Source organism: Gobio gobio (assembly GCF_949357685.1).
Source record: "Gobio gobio genome assembly, chromosome: 3".
NCBI lineage: Eukaryota > Metazoa > Chordata > Actinopteri > Cypriniformes > Gobionidae > Gobio > Gobio gobio.
Window position 1 is genome coordinate 14825413 of NC_137099.1, and position 19370 is coordinate 14844782.

General features: G+C 35.9%; 2 protein-coding genes across 4 annotated transcripts in view; both read right to left on the minus strand.

The window, feature by feature from the left end:
* Positions 1-392: 392 nt before the first annotated feature.
* On the minus strand, positions 393-11871 carry crfb15 (cytokine receptor family member B15). The gene is made up of 7 exons (XM_079812304.1): positions 11409-11871; positions 9062-9176; positions 5803-5969; positions 5178-5332; positions 4413-4572; positions 3932-4062; positions 393-1260 (listed from the first exon to the last, which is right to left on the minus strand). Exons 1-7 carry the CDS (start codon positions 11488-11490, stop codon positions 874-876), a joined length of 1197 nt encoding a protein of 398 aa, XP_079668430.1. The 5' UTR covers positions 11491-11871; the 3' UTR covers positions 393-873.
* An 809-nt stretch (positions 11872-12680) lies between these two features.
* The window catches only part of dmd (dystrophin), a 156900-nt gene continuing 150210 nt past the window's right edge, over positions 12681-19370 (minus strand). For 2 of the 3 annotated variants that reach the window (XM_079813126.1, XM_079813127.1), the window contains 2 exons: positions 18669-18761; positions 13485-14684 (listed from right to left, as the gene is read on the minus strand). In XM_079813126.1, coding sequence (XP_079669252.1) covers positions 14587-14684; positions 18669-18761 — 191 coding nt within the window. In that variant the 3' untranslated portion in view covers positions 13485-14586. Of the gene's footprint in view, positions 14685-17130; positions 17157-18668; positions 18762-19370 lie in introns of all 3 variants that reach the window. The other variant, XM_079813128.1, reaches the window with a different exon arrangement.

The window sequence follows — 19370 nt, forward strand, 5'->3', positions numbered from 1 at the left end:
TATATATATATATATATATATATATATATATATATATATATATATATATATATATATATATATATATATATATATATATATATATATATATATATATATATATATTTTTTATGTAATAGGCTACACATTTATAACGTAGTGTGTTGTACTTTTACCATGTCAGTAAATAACACAAAAAAGAATTAACGCTGCTGTGAACGGCTTTGACATATTTCTATCTTCTGACCAACGTCACTCTTTTGAAAAGTCGTGGACACTATCCCTATTTTTCTATTGGAGCAAATGGAAATACAACAAATATATTTGCTGTCCTCTCAGATTAGAAGTTGACCCAACTATGACGACTTTCGCTTCTGAGAATCCCTAGAAATGAATCATTTGTATGTATTTATAATAATACAAAAATATTTATTTATTTTCATGAAACCAAAAAAATTGCCAAAAGATTTGTATAGACCTAAATTATATTTAGCAAAATGATTACAAATATCATTTAACTGTTACATAACAGATGCACGTGTGAAGCTCAGTGCTAACAACATCATAAAACTGTGATATAATTGAATCAAATGAGCAAACAGACAAGTGTAATTTAAGGAAGAGAAATCCAACTCCATTTAATTTATTGTGATACATTTCACAATAATAACAACAATACAACAATTTACAGGCATACAATGACAATAAAAGTTTCTCAATAACAGTAAAATAAAGTACATTCAGTCTATTAGCATGGGTAAACAGCATTTTATGCAAGAAATTATATACATTCAACATACAGACATTGCACCACTGCATAATGATTTTTTTTTGTATATATTTGCTGCAGAAAATAAGCTCATTAAGTAAACACATTTCAGCTTGTTGGTGACTTCAGCAAACACATTCAGTGTGTTTCAGCTCAGAGTTTTTGACTGCTATATTGTAGTAACAAGATTGAGTGCTAATGGAGCCTCCAAAGTGGGGTTGATTTAAATGAGTCAATAGTGTGTTATTCGAGCATAACGGGTAGAGATGGTTAGGGTAAAATGATGGGGCAGGCGTCATGTGTGCGAGCAGTTTGTAGTCCTCTTCCACCTCTTGTATCGGGCCGAGATCACAGGACAACCCAGAGTCGTTGTCCTCTGAGATGTTGCTTTTCTCACTGAGCGCTTGATAAAGATGGTCCTCGGATATGGCACTGATTGTATCATGCTGTTCCTTCTGCTGTGGAGAATGTTGGGTTGCCTCGACATTCCAAAATGATGGTACGAACAGATTCTAGAAAGAACCAGTGTTAAAAATATGGTTTAAACAGTGTTGTTATTGTTGACTAAAACTATATATAAAAAACATTTTCAGTAAAGCTGAAATAAAATAACTGAAATATGTTTAAAATTGAAGGGTCCCACTTTATATGAAGTGCCTTTAACTAGCATGTACTAACAGGTACACTATTTAACTTTCTGGTCACACTTTATTTTAAGGTGTCCGTGTTACATTGTAATTATGCATTAAAGTACTGTGTAATAATAATTAACTACATTAGGGTAGGATTGGGGTTTGTTGTAGGGTTAGTTGCATGTAATATGCATAATTTATAGTTATTACAGTAACTACATGTAACATGTGTAACAAGGACACTGTAAAATAAAGTGTTAACAAATTTCTTTTGTTCAAAATTAACAAAATTGTGTCATACATCATCAATCCTTCTTCCAAAAAGTTTTTTTGTCTTACCCTGATTCACTATGTATTATAAGTGTTTATATTTTAGACCTGCGTATATGTCACTCGTCTGTGCGTGTCTTGTCATATTCGTAAATAATTTGTAAAGAAAAAAACACCTTAACTCGTAAAGAAAGGTTACTACGGCTATGGAAAAACACGTTTTTAGAAGAAAAAAAAAACTGTGAACAGAGGGAAGTTTGCTGAACATGACATAGCTTGTAGATAGAACAAGATTCAACATTGGCTTGGCTTTTCGGAGCTAGCGAGAACTGAGGGATTTGAAATGTAAAAGCGACACAGAGATGGTGTTTTTATTACTCAACAGGGGAGTAAGGTATTTTATTGAGCAGATCATTGTAAAGCATTATCTATTGTGAAAGGTCATATTCATGCAGAACAGAAGCACAAACAAAACAATGTTCTTCCGCAAAATGCATGCAGTTACATTGTTACAAAAGTTATAGTGTACTTTTAAATTAATCATACAACGCACTTATTGTGTACATACATGTTTTTACATCATACTTATAATTAAAAAATATCTGCATGAAGTTACATAATTACACTGTTAAGGTGTAATTATTAACAGTGTTTAATTATAATTAACAGGCCCTAAATTTACCTGTATCTCACCTCGATAGCAGCAAAAGTGTTTGGCAATACAACATGAATACAATAAGTTGTACCTACCATAACCTAAGAATATGTTTTTATGTAAGTACATAGCAGTTGACGACATCGAGCATAAAGTGTGAGACTAATTGAAGTACTAAAATGACTAAAACTGAAATAAAAATGTATAAATTAAAGCAAAACAAATGTTTAAAAAAAAAAACAGTAATAAACAAAGCACTTTAAATAAATGAAAACTGAAAATATAAAAATGAAAGCTAATATAAAATATTAAAGGGGTGATGAATTGAGAAATCAACTTTCCCTTGAGCCTTCGTGATATAAGAATATCCTGTACGTTTCGGAGCTGAAAACTTCCTTGTTAGTCAACGTAAAGCTTTTATTGACACCAGGCCCAGAAAACGAGAGCTCTCAGAATATGTCGACCACTGACATCGTAGAATGCAGAAACGCTGCCTCAACAGATAAATATGTACGTCTGATTCTGTAGCCCCGCCCACCGACTCGTGGAGCTAAACGGATCGCGCTACCAGGCAATAAACATGCCGAAGAGAGTAATACATTGCGCTGTGCCTCGTTGTGGAAGAACACAGTCCCTCCATAAGCTTCCTTCGGATTCTAATATTGGAAATGTGTGGTTGAACTTTATTTTTAATGAATATCCAGCTCACGCGGGGAAGACATTGCACGTATGTTCATTTCACCACGGATTCGTTTGTAAACAAAAGACTGGATTTGCAGACAGGATGAGATTACATGAATGAATGAAGAAACACATTTATGTGAGTAAAATGTTTTTTATATGTGATAGTACTGCATTGTTACAGATCAAATACAATGTTACATTGTGTACATATCTAACTAAACATAACTTACCACTGTCACAGGGCTCGCAAAGCCCAACTTCCCGGGGCTATGTGTTTTCCAGACGGGCGGGGCTACCAATACGTATCATCTTAAATAGTGAAATAACATTCCTTTCTCGATGCGCGTTCACTCTCTTGACTTGATATTTGGAGGAAAAATACAATCGTGGAAGTTTTGGCGATGCAGCGTACTTGGTGCGCGTGTATATCCACCGATCGGGCGGGCCAAGTAATATAAAATAAAATTAATTTTAATTGCGGGTGGATGAGAGATAAATCATTGTGTTTGCTTGATAAAGACATTCCGGTTGCCGTTTCCCCACATGCTTTCAAAACAATGCCTCACGCGTACTCATGGGGGAGCAGAAGCGCATTAAATATGCAAAGCTTATCCAATCATAGCAGTGGGCGTTTAGTTATTAGTCTTCAGTGCAGCACGCCCATAAAAACCGAGCGTTCCATGAGAGAGGGTCAAAACCAGGGCAGAAAATAGCCTATTACTTATTCATTATGATGTTTTGAAAGTAAAAACCATGCAAACGCCACAAGTAGACCTCAGACAACAGTATAACATTTTTTAAAAAGCCAGTTCATGACCCTTTTAATACATACTATAATAATATAATACAATCATATATTGTTTGAGCACATTTTTATGGTCAAATAAAGTAAAGTTGTGTGTTTTAAACATACAATGTGTAGTGGAATCACATGAGACATACCTTGAGATGTTCTGGCAGGTTGGTTTTAGGATACAGGTATTTGTACAATTTATAGATGAACCAGACGCCCAGGATTCCCAGAGGAAGAAGGATGGCAGCAGCTATCATACAGCTGGTGAGCACTGGTGTCACTTTACACACACACACACATCATCATCAATGTCATTATGGTTCTTAGTTTAACACAAGACATTAATTAGATACATCTGTATCTATCAGCAGTTTTGAATGAATGCATCCAGTACATTACATAATTATTGCTTTATCGTTATCTTGCAGGGCTGCCTGGAATAGATTATTCTGATCTGTATTCTACTTTATTTGGGGCAATCACAGAGCTCTATGGTAATATATTGTTGTATAATGTCTGTTACACTTTATAATCAACTGGCAACTGATATCTTGTGCCATTATACACTTTACACATTGATACGAATTGCATATCTTGATATGAGTGACAGGTGTAGATGAAGACACTTACCAGGTACGCTGGTCACACATACAGCATTACTGAACTGTCCCAAATTTGTGTAACTTTCGGGAAGCACCTTTGCCTGAGCACAAAATCTGCTCCATGAGTGCAGAACTGTAATATTCAGTTTAACTTCTCCACTGGCTCCAGTGACCTTCTTCTCTACTGCCTATCAGGGACAAAGATCATATTATGGTTATTTTGAAGATATGAATTATTTATTTGCGGCTTGTGCATTAGGCTCCACACCAGATCTTTTAAATTATGTTTAAAATGAGATAAAACATTCCTACTTGACAACAAGGTCTATACGTTAATATATTTGAGAGTTTGAACACACACTTCACATATATAATTCTTTCTTTTCAGTAGGGCTGCTCATAATAAAGTAAATATAAATACTTAAAAAATGTGTCTATTGTTTATTGTACAGTGATTTTAACAGTGTTTTTTGTAGTACTTTAATTCATATTTTGAATTAGTTCATTCAATAGTTAATTTAATTGTATAAATTAAGTACTTTTATTTTCTATATTTTCATTTACATTTTAATTTTAGTTAAAGCTTTTTTTCATTAATTTTTATTTCAGTTTTAGTTTTTCAACATGAAAATGTTATAAATACGTTTTACTTCATTTCAGTTGTTTATTTCAAGTAATGCTTTAGTTTTAGTTCAACAGTTTAAGTGTATAACAAATATGTCTGATGATTTATGCTTCTGAAAAAATAAACTCATGTACAGAATGATACAGAAGAATGTAAGTGTTTATATACCGCATCTTCATGGTCTTCGGTCCAATATCTGATGGCGTAGGACACTTTTGAAAAAACATCGGTAAGGTTGCCCACTTTCAGCGCTGGGGGCTCGATGTGCACAGCCAAGATATTATTTATGATGGCAAGACGCACAGTAGGGGGTCCTATGATACCTACAGGGGAGCAAATTAGTTGAAATAATCATTGTATGAATGTCATATTGACTTATTTGCTTATTTGTGATTTCTGAGAATCATTGTTGAACCTAAAATGCACGAACATGCAATGCTAGAGTGGATGTCTCTTCCTGCTTAGATCTCTCCTGCACTGGAAAGCTTTTATAATATTAACACAGGTCCTAAAGCTCTTGCCTGATCATTACTCTTCTTTTCCTTTTCTCTTTTGTAATGTCTCTCAGCCATCACTCTTTCTACAGTCTTTCTTCAAATCTCCCTCATGCTCACTCTTTCTCCTCCCCCATCATGAGAGGCCACGCCCCCTACTGCTGATTGGCTACAAGTGTGTTGTGGCTCTCGGTCCGATCCACTTTAAAACAGCTTTTCTCAGAAATCGCTTACTGCACCTTTAACACAACAGAGCCTATAGCGCAAACTAAGACCTGCAAATACAGATTCACACTTACTGTGCTTATTAAGCATAAATTTGGATGCATTAACCCACTCAGAGTACAGCTCCTGATCCTCTGCTCGCACTTGAAAAATGTAGGTCCCAAATATAGCTGGCAGTTCTCCTGCATCGCATTTCAGCTCTTTGGTGTTCATACAAAGGGTAACGTTTTCTTTTCTCAGGCTGCAAGGACAGGGCAGATGACAAACACAAAGTCAAATCAAATAAAGTGCTATATAATTTACATAAAATACAAACAAAGAACTAGATTTAAAAAAAAGAAATAAAAGAGCGACCAAACAAGAGAAGATATGTTTAGGTAATATGTTAGGCAAAGAATAGGCCTATTGTTTTCAACTTCTGCAAAAACTCAGAAGTATCAGATTCTAGCAGAACAATAGTTAAGACTTTCATACCAATCAAACACTTTGTGATGGGTGTATTCTATAATGGCATGCAAGCATTTTGTTTGCTGTTGTTTTTCTTCCATGGAGTATTTAAAGTTCACTTTCAAATGAAAATTACCCCATGATTTACTCACCCTCAAGCCATCTGTATATGACTTTCTTCTTTCTCATGAACGCAATCTGAGTTATATTAATAAATATCCTGATGCTTCCAAGCTTTATAATGGCAGTGACGGGGTCCATTGAGTTTCTTTGAAGCTCAAAAAAGTGCATCCATCCATCATAAACGTACTCCGCATATCATACCATCATAAATGGCTCCAGGGGGTTAATAAAGGCCTTCTGAAGCGAATCGATGGGGTTTTGTAAGAAAAATATCCATATTTAAAACTTTATTAAGTAAAATATCTAGCTTCTGCCAGACCGCCTTCTGTATTCAACTTACGCAGAAAGTGTAACGCCTCTCGCAATTCAAAACCGGTATCAGGCCGGTTTCACACTGCACGGTTTCGGCGCCCATGTTAACAGATTAGAGCATTCACACCGCACGCAGAGGCGGCGCGGCAGCGCGTTGCAGGAGAAGAGCAGAAGCAGCAGTGCCGCGATCCGGCGCCGAGTCTATTTTTTGCCACGCTGCTCACGCGCTGAATTAAAGCCACAGTGCATTGTTTAGATCAAAATTGACCTGATTAACATGAAAAATAACACCATGAAATCATGTAGTGAAGTGTTCCGTGTGTTTCACAATCACCATATGACATCCAGCGCTGTGAAAAATACACGAAAACAAAACACTGCAGAAGTTATTGACCAAACTTCAAAAGGTCCGTTTAAATGTTTAAACTAGAGGCTTATCTTAACTTTAAAGGTTACTTTTATCATGTAAACTACCTATACACACACACACACACACACACACACACACACACACACACACACACACACACACACACACACACACACACACACACACACACACACACACACACACACACACACACACACACACACACACACACACACACACACACACAATACACACATACACTCACCTAAAGGATTATTAGGAACACCTGTTCAATTTCTGATTAATGCAATTATCTAATCAACCAATCACATGGCAGTTGCTTCAATGCATTTAGGGGTGTGGTCCTGGTCAAGACAATCTCCTGAACTCCAAACTGAATGTCAGAATGGGAAAGAAAGGTGATTTAAGCTATTTTGAGCGTGACATGGTTGTTGGTGCCAGACGGGCCGGTCTGAGTATTTTACAATCTGCTCAGTTACTGGGATTTTCACGCACAACCATTACTAGGGTTTACAAAGAATGGTGTGAAAAGGAAAAAAATCCAGTATGTGGCAGTCCTGTGGGCGAAAATGCCTTGTTAATGCTAGAGGTCAGAGGAGAATGGGCCGACTGATTCAAGCTCATAGAAGAGCAACTTTGACTGAAATAACCACTCGTTACAACCGACAACAGCAGAAGACCCCACTGGGTACCACTCATCTCCACTACGAATAGGAAAAAAGAGGCTACAATTTGCACGAGCTCATCAAAATTTGACAGTTGAAGACTGGAAAAATGTTGCCTGGTCTGATGAATCTCGATTTCTGTTGAGACATTCAGATGGTAGAGTCAGAATTTGGCGTAAACAGAATGAGAACATGGATCCATCATGCCTTGTTACCACTGTGCAGGCTGGTGGTGGTGGTGTAATGGTGTGGGGGATGTTTTCTTGGCACACTTTAGGTCCCTTAGTGCCAATTGGGCATCGTTTAAATGCCACGGCCTACCTGAGCATTGTTTCTGACCATGTCCATCCCTTTATGACCACCATGTACCCATCCTCTGATGGCTACTTCCAGCAGGATAATGCACCACCTCACAAAGCTTGAATAATTTCAAATTGGTTTCTTGAACATGACAATGAGTTCACTGTACTAAAATGGCCCCCACAGTCACCAGATCTCAACCCAATAGAAGATCTTTGGGATGTGGTGGAACGGGAGCTTCATGCCCTGGATGTGCATCCCACAAATCTCCATCAACTGCAAGATGCTATCCTATCAATATGGGCCAACATTTCTAAAGAATGCTTTCAGCACCTTGTTGAATCAATGCCACGTAGAATTAAGGCAGTTCTGAAGGCAAAAGGGGGTCAAACTCAGTATTAGTATGGTGTTATAATAATACATGTATAATACATACATACTGTACCTACATATATCTATGCCTATACAAAATGCATGTGTTTTGGACAGAAGAGGGGGACACGGTCGCATTTGCAGCAGATATATGCTGCCCATCATAAATCAAAGCACAAGACAGACAGGGGTCGAGAGAGAACACCGGGAAAGGTGACAACGGACGATATTCGTCTGTATTTGCAATACACAAGCCGCGGTTCAGCTGCGACAGCGCGAGACAAACGCTGCCTGTGTGAAAGCACAAAGGGTGCGCGCGGCTCCCGCTCTCCAAACACACTGCTTCTGCCCTGCCAATGCACTGCTTGTGCGTGCGGTGTGAAGCCGGCCTTACGCTACATCCTACGGAAGGCAGTCTGGCGGAAGCTAGATATTTTACCTTATAAAGTTTTAAGTGGATATTTTTCTTTCACAAACACATGGCTTCGCTTCAGAAGGCATTTATTAACCCCCTGGAGCCGTGTGGAGTACTTTTATGGTGGATGAGCCCTGTTCATTGCCATTATAAAGCTTGGAAAAATCAGGATATGTATTAATATAACTCATCATTGTGTTCATTAAAAAGAAAAAAGCCATATGATGGCTTGACGGTGAGGAAATTATGGGGTAATTTTCATTTTAAAGTGAACCAATCCTTTAAGATGTATTTTGCGTATTACTTACATATATCTTGCCGTGTACGTCACGTTGCTCATGGGATTGTGTGGAGATGTCCATTTGACAACTGCACCCATATTGATGGAGGACACCTTCACATTCTTTGGTCCAGCCAGCTTTGCTGCTCAAGTAAAACAATGTATCACCACAGTCAGTAATACATTATTATAAAGGATTAATAATGTAATGTATTTGCATGTTTAAGTATGAATGTCATTGCATTAGATTAGGGGTTCCTAAACTTTTTCATGCTAAAAACCCACCTAGAGAAGGGAACACTCACAAAAAACAACGCATGTATTCTGACGAGAAAATGTCATTCAAGTGTCGCACATGTAACGACTAGCTATCACCTTGTAAGCTTGAAGCACAAACATGAGCCCAGCCCTTCCCTTAATGAAATGAATGTTTTGTACATTAATAACCTCACACACTATGTGAAAGCTTGCGTGAAAACAGCTTTAATGAGAAGTTGACAGTTTTTTGTGGTTACCACTGTGCTGAAGAGTACATGAAGGTATACACTACATTTTGACTCTAAGCAAAGACTGCGCTAATGCTAATATTTTAATTATTCATGCTATGATAGCTATAGATTGCTGGCTGTTACATTCATTTTTTTATTATTATTATTTGTTTTTAGTGTATGGATGTCTTTGTAAGTATAGTGTGGTTTGTATAAACTTGTATGAACATGAAAGCTTCACAATCATGACTGACAACATCACTGTTGGGGCAAGTCGAGTCGGGGAGCTTTTAAACTATAAAGTCTGTATAAACTACACTTTTTAAGTAAAACATTCATAGCTTGTAAATGGTAAAACAACAATGATTAAAACGTATTCTAATCACAGATTGTCTGGTTGTTAAAGGTTAGTGGAACATGAACATAACCTGTGGTTACACTGCTGCAGGACACCTGTGTGAACTTCAGAGGAACTTTCAAAGTTAATTCTGTGTGTAGCATAATTTGTTTCTTCAGAAATGTTGTTATTAAATGCGGGTTTCTAACTGGGTCACGACCCACTGGTGGATAGCAGAGTGGAAAATATATGCAGCAGGAAGTGTTAGAATGGTGGCCTGTTCATGCAATGTCAGACATATGAAAAATGCAAGTTCTCAGTTTGAGCTTGTTGGTGGGAATAACTTGTATTTACATAATCTGACATGATGCACCACAATGTAACAATATGAAAAGAGAAAGTTTGGCAACCGTAAACACAAAACTGCTGGAGAGGACAGCATCGACATTTCTCTGTTTTATCGCTAGTTATCTCAAAAAAGCTCAACAACGGCATCAGATTGGTTAAGTAACATTACCTACAGTCTACTTTAAGTATTTTTTGTTAATATTTATACTATGGTATCTTTCCTGAATCATTTGATTGTCAACTAGCAAATCTTATGCTAGCATAGCATATACCGGTAGGTTTATAATGCTGAGCACAGAGCATCTTACGCTTTCATTCATGATCCGCTGTATATCCTATGTTTTTTTTTATTTTATTTGGGTGCGTTTTATTGTTCGTTTTTCAAAATAAATGAACTGAAGTCACTTTGAGTCTGTGTCATTCACAGCTTTTGAAATAGTTTGGGTGAATGAGGACATACATTAGGGTAAACTACAGCATGTCCGCCTATTGAAAAATGTTATAACTTGCAACATTACAAAGTTACGTATCTAGGAATTTCACTTTTCCAGTTGCCACAACTTAATTACATCACCACAAAGAAAGTTTGGCCACCAGATTACGTTGCAGTTACGTAACAGTCACGTATTTTGGTTAGCTGGGAAGTTACTACATTTTTTTTTTTGTAAATGTTTCAACTTAAAAGGTTGTTCCACTTTATTTCGATGGTCCACTTTAGACATTTTACTACTCTATAAAAAACTTTGCAATTACATGTCAACTAACTCTCATTAGAGTATTAGTAGACTGTTAGGTGAAGGTTAGGTGTTAGGGTTCAGGTTAGTAGAAAAAGTTGACAATTGCATAGTTACTTATAATCAATAGAATGTCTTTTGGGGAGCATCAAAATAAAGTGTTGGCATACGGTCTACTAATACTCTAATGAGAGTTAGTTGACATGTAGCCTAGTTGCAAAGTTACTTATAGTTAGTAAGAGTTATATTGGGGGAGCATCAAAATAAAGTGTTAGCAACAGTAGGCAACTGTACATTTTATAAGTCTAATTACTATAAAGCAAATATATGCAGCATTATTGAATAATATTAATACACTTTATCATTAACTTATTTGTAAATGTCAGTAATGCTGTCAGCGAAAATAAGTACAGTAGTTGCAAAGAAAAAAATATAAACACGAATTATAAAGAAGCAAATAATACTGACCAGCATGGGTGGGGTGAACATCTTTGGTCATAAAGAATATGAGAGCCAAGGTCCTGAGCTTCACAATCATGACTGACAACATCACTGTTGGGGCAAGTCGAGTCGGGGAGCTTTTAAACTATAAAGTCTATTTATCGTGTGCTCAAGAGGAACCAGGAGCAATATGACTCAACGGCTTCCTCTTTTAGATGAAACAAACCCACAAAACGTGTTAAAGCATCAGACTAACGTCATTAATGTATACAATGCTGAGAGTAATTCTGCAGATTAGTAAAATGGTATTTATTTGTGTAATGTATTTCTGCTTTATTTTATCCAGTGTCAACACTGAAATAAATCGAAATATAAAGCCTATGTAGAATGCCATTCCCCCTCCCCCTCCCGTAAAAAGTCACGTTTTAACAATTATTTCTATTGTTTGAGTATATTGTGACATTCATTCTTGGAAAGTAAAATCCAAGGGGAAAAACACGGAAACTTTCCAGTGGTTTGGAAATTAACAGTCTCAACACTGCCCCTAGCTACTGTGCAACTTACCTCACCAGCATTTGAAGCATTTATGTAAAATTATTTTATATATTTCCATAGGTCAACTGATTATATATATATATATATATATATATATATATATATATATATATATATATATATATATATATATATATATATATATATATATATATATATATATATATATATATATATATATATATATATATATATATACACATATACATATATATACACATACATATATATATATATATATATATATATATATATATATATATATATATATACACATATACATATATATACATATATATATATATATATATATATATATATATATATATACATATATATATATATATATATACATATATATATATATATATACATATATATATATACATATATATATATTATACACATATATATATATATATATACATACATACATACATACATACACATAGCTATAAATAGAGTTTGTAATATTAAGCAGCTTAGAATTTTATTTTAAAATTGTAATATTTATTTTAAAAATGTAATTTTTATTGTTTTACGATTACCCATTTATTGCACACTTCATACGAACCATCATGCTTGTTGTTAAAGCCACGGTAGCTTGACTTCAAATATCTAACACTTCATTTCTCCTATACATTTTCAAAAGATATAGTGAGTATTGCAGGTGATAATGCAATCATTTACTTGCTTTTTGGCAAAAATGAATCCATAATGAAACAGACAAATGGTTGCCATAATGCGTTTCCATTTTTATCAACTAATGCAGCGGCAAGTAAAGAAAACCACAATTACATTTCATAGTCTGGTAAAATATTCCTTTTGCAATTCCAACTAAAATGTAGGATTTCAGAACAAGAGTTAGACTCAAATAGCACATCTCAGAAATTAATATGCAGTACTCTGGACATGCTCATCTCCAAGGTGCAAAACTCTTTTGTAATCGTAACGGTCATAAATTGTGCATACATATACATTATGATCATTTATTTCGATATATTTGTTCACACAAAAGCATAAAGGTTTAATAAAAAGACACACAGAAAGAAACTCAGATGTGTTAAAGAACAATGGAGAGCGGAATATTTTGTATTGTGTCATCATCTCAAATGGATTTTTGTAAACCGTGCTATTGTTCGCTAGCATTTTTAGATGTCAATGACAATAAATAACCTCAGATGAACATTTAAAGTCAGACATTTGATTACAAGAGCAATGACACCGTGACCTTTCAAAGATGGTGAGGATTATTAGAGATTAATCATTAGGATTTTTGTCTTAGGTTTCAAATAGAGCAACCATTGACTACCATAATAGGGAAAAAATACTATGGTAGTCAATGGCTGCTCTATCTGCTTGGTTACAAACATTCTTCCAAATATCTTCTTTTGTGTTCAGCAGAACAAAGAAACTCATACAGGTTTGGAACAACTTGAGGGTGAGTAAATGACAGAATTTTAATTTTTGAGTGAATTATCCCTTTAACGCTTAAACGCCCCAATTATGTCAAATTTCAGTCTTTTTCTCTTATTTTTTGTTGCTTACAGAAATACAACTAACACCATATATGATTCAAGCACTAGATAAATTATCATTCCGGTACATGGGTTAAAATGTCTCCAGCAGGAGACTATGGGATATAATCTGGTCATGTGACCAGGAAGTTGTCATTCAAACATAAATATTATGATCAAGACTCTTATTGCTCTTTTAATAAACATGGCCAGAGCATGGAGGAAGGGAATTTCTGTGAGGTAGACAGTATTTAACCTTAAAAGGTGCAGTAAGCGATTTCTGAAAAAAAAAAAAAACTGGTGAAAGCGAAACGGACAACACACTTGTAGCCAATCACCCGTAGGGGGCGTGTCTACTTATGATGGCCTGAAAACAGACACAGAGGTTGCGATGTTTTTGCCCCATACGTGAGTAACATTGGTTTTGATTGTACTTGTATTTACATATTTTGTTCTTCCTTATCATTAATTCGTTAATGCTGTGATCCACTCTTGCATTGCGTGTTTGTGCATTTTGGCAGCGGAGCAATGAAGGGAGGGGTTTGTTTGTTTGGGTTGATTTCAAATATCAACAGTGTTCAACAATGATTCTCAGAAATCACTTACTGCACCTTAAATCTTGTTTTCTTTTCATGATGACTGCAGTAGTTGAATGGGCCAGCTTACATACTGAAAAAAACCAAAACATTCAGACACACGCGTCTTTTTGCACACGCCATCACACACACACACACACAGATAACGGACTTGCCTTTTAATATGCATTTGTTATTTTGTTACAAACAAAATTAGTTGATAAAGCACCCCTGCATATTCTCAGTCACCCATTTAGATAAAACACTTTTAAAATGCGCTCCACTTTGTACAAAGACATGGCACGCAATGTTACATGTTATCACACACCTTTCGTTCTGTTTTTGTACAATTGCATAGAAGTTTAAAAACCTTTTTTTTTTTGTATTAATAAACAATTCTAGACTCTCCGTAAGAAACTACTGAAACTACTAAAGATCAAATCTACAATGTGGAACCGCGATCCTTCAGAAAAATAGATTTTTATTGATATTCCCATTGTAAACATATCCTGTCCAGTTGTTGACACTACAAAAGCATGCAACGAGGAGAAGACATCTTCAGTCTAAATCCTGCTCCTCGGTTATTACATTAACCAACGACTCCATGGCATGTCCAATGTTATCAACCATGTGGAAAAGACTTCCCACATTAGGACCTGCGGGAGATGGAAAAACCAGAACTGATGTCAGAGTCTGAACAAGCAATGCAACAATACACTATGTAAAACTTCTAAATGATGAGGATATTTGCACAATCTTATATCACTGCATAATAAACAGACACCGTTGGCGTTTTGTTAGGTGGTCAATTTGATATCAAGACCAGAGAAAAGCCAGATATTGGCAAAAAATGTAAATGTGGGATTCTTGTGTTGTCAGTAAGGATATGAGGAATAATAATACGATATATATTAGAGCTGCACAATTAAAGGGGTACTTCAGCGCTGGGAAGATGAATGTGTATTTAAACTGGGTCATTTATAGTATGTAGTAGAAATGTGAAATTATTTTTGAATTTGGTGCCTTCTAGACTGAGAAAAGACAGAAAATGTATTTTTGTCTCATGTGGATGAAAGACAACAACTCCCAGAATGCACTTGCTTCGCTGCCCTACGAGGCCACTCCGTACACTGCCCCCACTGTCGTTTTGATCTTCATAATAATACAATAATTTCATTCAATTAGAGAATAAACACTACAATTAAAAACTGAACGTGTCTTTTCAATAAAGTGTGAGTGAGCCGAACGAACATCACGGCGCAAACGTAGCAGGAGTCAGATTTCACTCATCACGAGAGCGAAGAGCTGAGGTAAGCGCGGCTGTCATTCTCAGCGCGTGTCCAGTCTGGCGCATTTTCAGATCGCATATGGAAGCCAAACTTTCATAGGAATTAATTGAAGTTGAAACACTCACTTTGCTCCGGACCGCTCCGTTATTAATGCCCGATCCGAGCGCCCGTGCGCATTTAGATTCTGTGAGTGAGATCCCTCCGCTGTGGGCGGGTTGAAAACAAGCGGAACAGCTCCTTTTACTGGCTGTAGTTTTTAGCCTCTGGCCAAAAAATCCTCAGATGACGCAAAATGACGATATTTGCGTCATCTGAGTATTTTTTCAGAAATAAAATGTGTAATTCTCTCGTCTCAGGGGGATATGAGGGGGGAAAGTACCATAATTTGAATATACTACTGGGTTTCTACTGATACAAAGCTTAATGCTACATCACTGAAGTAACCCTTTAATAGTTCAAAAATCGCAATGTCGATTCAAACACCAACTCTATCTTATTACTAAAGGACAACGATTCTCCTGTGACTATTAAACCTTTGACAAAATCACAGCGGAACTTTCTGAACCAGTTGTCATGTATGTATGAAACAGTCTTTCCAGTCACACAGTATCATTATTTCTGTGTTTAAAAGTTTATATATAAATATAAAGTGCCAAGTTGGGATATAAAAACGGACGTCTAAAGTAGCGAAATCACCTTTTGAAAGAAACTTGGCACTGCAAAAAAAAAAAATTATATCCCTTACATAGTTATGCCAGTATGTGGCAACAAGTAACTGGTAAAAAAAATGTCATTGAATCTAGGGATGCACAGAATCCAGGATTCGGCCGAATATTGGGCTTTTTGGCGGGGTTTGGTTTAGGATGTTTTTTCCACCGAACCCGACCTGAACCGAACCGAACCGAACCCTAGGCTTGCGCGACGCTGGCCTACGTAATGATGCCGCAGTGGATTACGGAAAGGTGCCTACTATGGACCGTTCGAATGCAGTAGGCTGTGAGAAAGTGAAAATGAAACTTGTGAACCAAAAACGTGTTGTTTGGCAGTACTTTCAGTCAAAAGAAGGCGATTCAAGTCGAGCTACATGTTCAATTTGCAATGCCGATTTGTCTCATGGTGGCAAGGACCCTAAACAATAGCCGCTGTTAAAACATTTGCATATGAAACATCCGAAAGAATACGAGTTGTGCATAAGGGAATCTACAGACAGCAGCCAAAATGCAGCAACTTCAGGTACGGCAAAGGACTTCGGTATTCGGCCGAACCCCAAAAATCTGGATTCGGTGCATCCCTAATTGAATCATTCATTTGAGAGATTCAATTCATCTAGTAATGAAACAACTGAAGTCTTTATGAGTGAGTCAGTGAATCATTCATTCAAACCGATTAAAAAATTAATTAAAATGAGCAAATCACATTATTTTGTTTAGTTGTCTGATCAGAATCATGGGAGATCTATGATCTCTATTTGAAACAAACAAAAAAATGTATCCAATTTATCCAGAATCTTGCAGCTCTAAAAAATATATATATATATAAAAAAGAAATGGATCTTTAACAACAGAGACTGAAATTTATCTGTGACCCCGAAGACTGGAGTAATGATGAAAATTTAGCTTTGCATCCCAGGAATAAATTACTTTTATAAAATGTTTACATTTTCTATATATATATATATATATATTTTTTTTTTAATAGAAAATGTAGAAGTAAAAAAAATAAACATCCTTGGTGAAAATAAACTTCAAATCATAGTGTAAAGTGGATAAGACTGGAAGAGTAAAAAGAGTAAAGGGTTAGTAACAATACTAACCTCTCATGGATTTAGCCGTCCACCTCCTTAGACAGAGAGGAAAACAGGAAATAAGAAAAATCAGTAAAGGTGGAGTAGAGATAGGCAGTTAGACTGAATCTAAACAGAATGTGTGTGTACTGCAGCAATACCAGCAAACCTTTTCTGATGTTTTTATTATTATTACTATGAATTTGCAATTCTGTGCTTGCCCACAACACACATACTGTTAAGACTCACTGTTAAAAAGAGAAACACTTGCGTTAAGAAGATAAGAATGTACATCAATATTATCCAACAATTTCTCTGTTGTTTTAGGTTAATTATTTACAGATTCATTCCGTCTATTAAAAGGTGTATTTTCATATTTTATCATTTGAAAAGGTCTCCCATCATCAATTTGCAATGGGGAATGTAGAAACATAAGAAACAAAGGGGCATTTAGTGACTTCATCATGCAGAGTAGAAAGGGAGTGGGTTGGAAAAATGTACATGTGGTGGTTAAAAATTAATCTGTAGTACTTTACAGCAAGATCTCATTTGTTGACATTAATAAATGCATTAACTAACAATGAACTCTTTTCAACGCATTTATCATCCTTAGATAATGTTAGTTAAAAGTGTTCATGTTAGTTCACAGTGCAATAACTGTAAAAATAACTTTTTGATCTTAAAAATGTTTTAGTAAATCCTGAGATTTACATTAAAATCAATAAATACTGTAGAAGCATTCACAAAACTTATTGTAAATGGTTACCATAATTTTTTCACCATATTACTCCAAATTATCTAAAATATCACTGACATCTTGAATTGACTAGCAATCTGTACTTACTGCCACTTTAAACTACTGCAATTCATGTCATTAAAAGCAATAGTTTAAAGTGCGCCTATTATGTTTCTTTAAATATCATCTTTCATGTAGAGTGTAATACTGCTGAATGTGAAAGGTCTGCAAAGCTTCAAAGATCAAAGTACACGATAAATGGAGTTATTGTCTCCCAAAAGAAAGAACCGAAATGTCCACAAATGTCTAGTTTGACCCTGCTCAAATAATGTAGTTGTAGATGAGGTCTGGAAGAGTTTGGTTTGTGTGTTTTCTGCACTGCGAAAGCAAATCCACTTCCAAAGGACGAGGATGTGAAGAGACAGTGATACGAACCGTAATGATGGCGTCGGTTTTACTGTGTACACAAGTGCTGAGGAAGCCTCCGGAGCTGAAATTTAGATATGGTAATCGCCATTTCATTTCAGACACGCACTGCAAGTGCTAGACCAATCAGAGCAGAGCAGGCACACAGAAAGGAGGGGTTTAGAGAGACGGAATTCTTGATCGAAGCGTTACAGACACTGTGAGAAAAGAGGTGATGCTGCAATGTATATTTTGAGAAAATTTGTTTTTTGACCTTGGATGCATGTATATCTATTGTAGGAGACCTTCAAAAGAAAACTAAGAGCATTTAAAATAGCATAATAGGGGCACTTTAATACTTTTGTCCAGTTTGAGTATCTTCAGTGTTAGTTCCTTCTTGTACCACACAGGGTAGATGAATTCTCACCTTGGCTGTGAGGGAAGGAATTGTTGAGCTGCTCAATGACGTCCTCTAATCCAGTGCTTGCATCCTGGGAGGGACTGGACAGCTCATCATCACCTGAAACACACAGCAGTGACCCAATTACAACTGAGAACTGACCTTAAAAACCCTGGAAGTTGTCCTGCTGCCCATGACATCTCATGTTCAAACAGAGACAGTGTTTGCTTCCTGTAATATTGACTTAGTGGATAATATTGACGGTGATGTTGAGGACTTTCATATAGAGTACAACAGGGTCCAATAGTCTGAGAAAACAAATAAAAATGTTTTCATAAATGTTAAAAGATTTATTTGCAAGTTGAATCATCAGTGTAGCGATTTTAGTGGAGAATTAACATGAATTTGATCAACGATTGTTATCTAGCATGATTTGAGAATGTTCTATTAAGCATTTGGTACTTCAAACCTCAGACTCTCTGTGCAAAGGGGTTAAAATGGTCAATGGCACATTTGATTAGTGATCTACATATTCTACATCATAACTTTTAGAATTTTTCAAAATTCCACAAGTGATTTTCTATTTGGAGGCTTAAAGGAAAACCCCATATTTTAAATGTAGTCTCAAGAGTTTTGAAGCCATTATATGTGAAATAAGAAGAAATGAGAGAATTCAAGAAGCATTAAAGTTGACCTCAATAAGTCTTTTTTTTTTTTTACATTCAAATA

Bases quoted from the DNA above. Each gene is read 5' to 3' on its own strand.
- crfb15 (XM_079812304.1), bottom strand. From the start codon at position 11,490: ATGTTGTCAGTCATGATTGTGAAGCTCAGGACCTTGGCTCTCATATTC. The intron at 5,970-9,061 runs GTAAGTAATACG...CTGTCCTTGCAG, and splicing joins ACGTACACGGCAAGATATAT to CCTGAGAAAAGAAAACGTTA. The intron at 5,333-5,802 runs GTAAGTGTGAAT...GCTCCCCTGTAG, and splicing joins ATTTATGCTTAATAAGCACA to GTATCATAGGACCCCCTACT.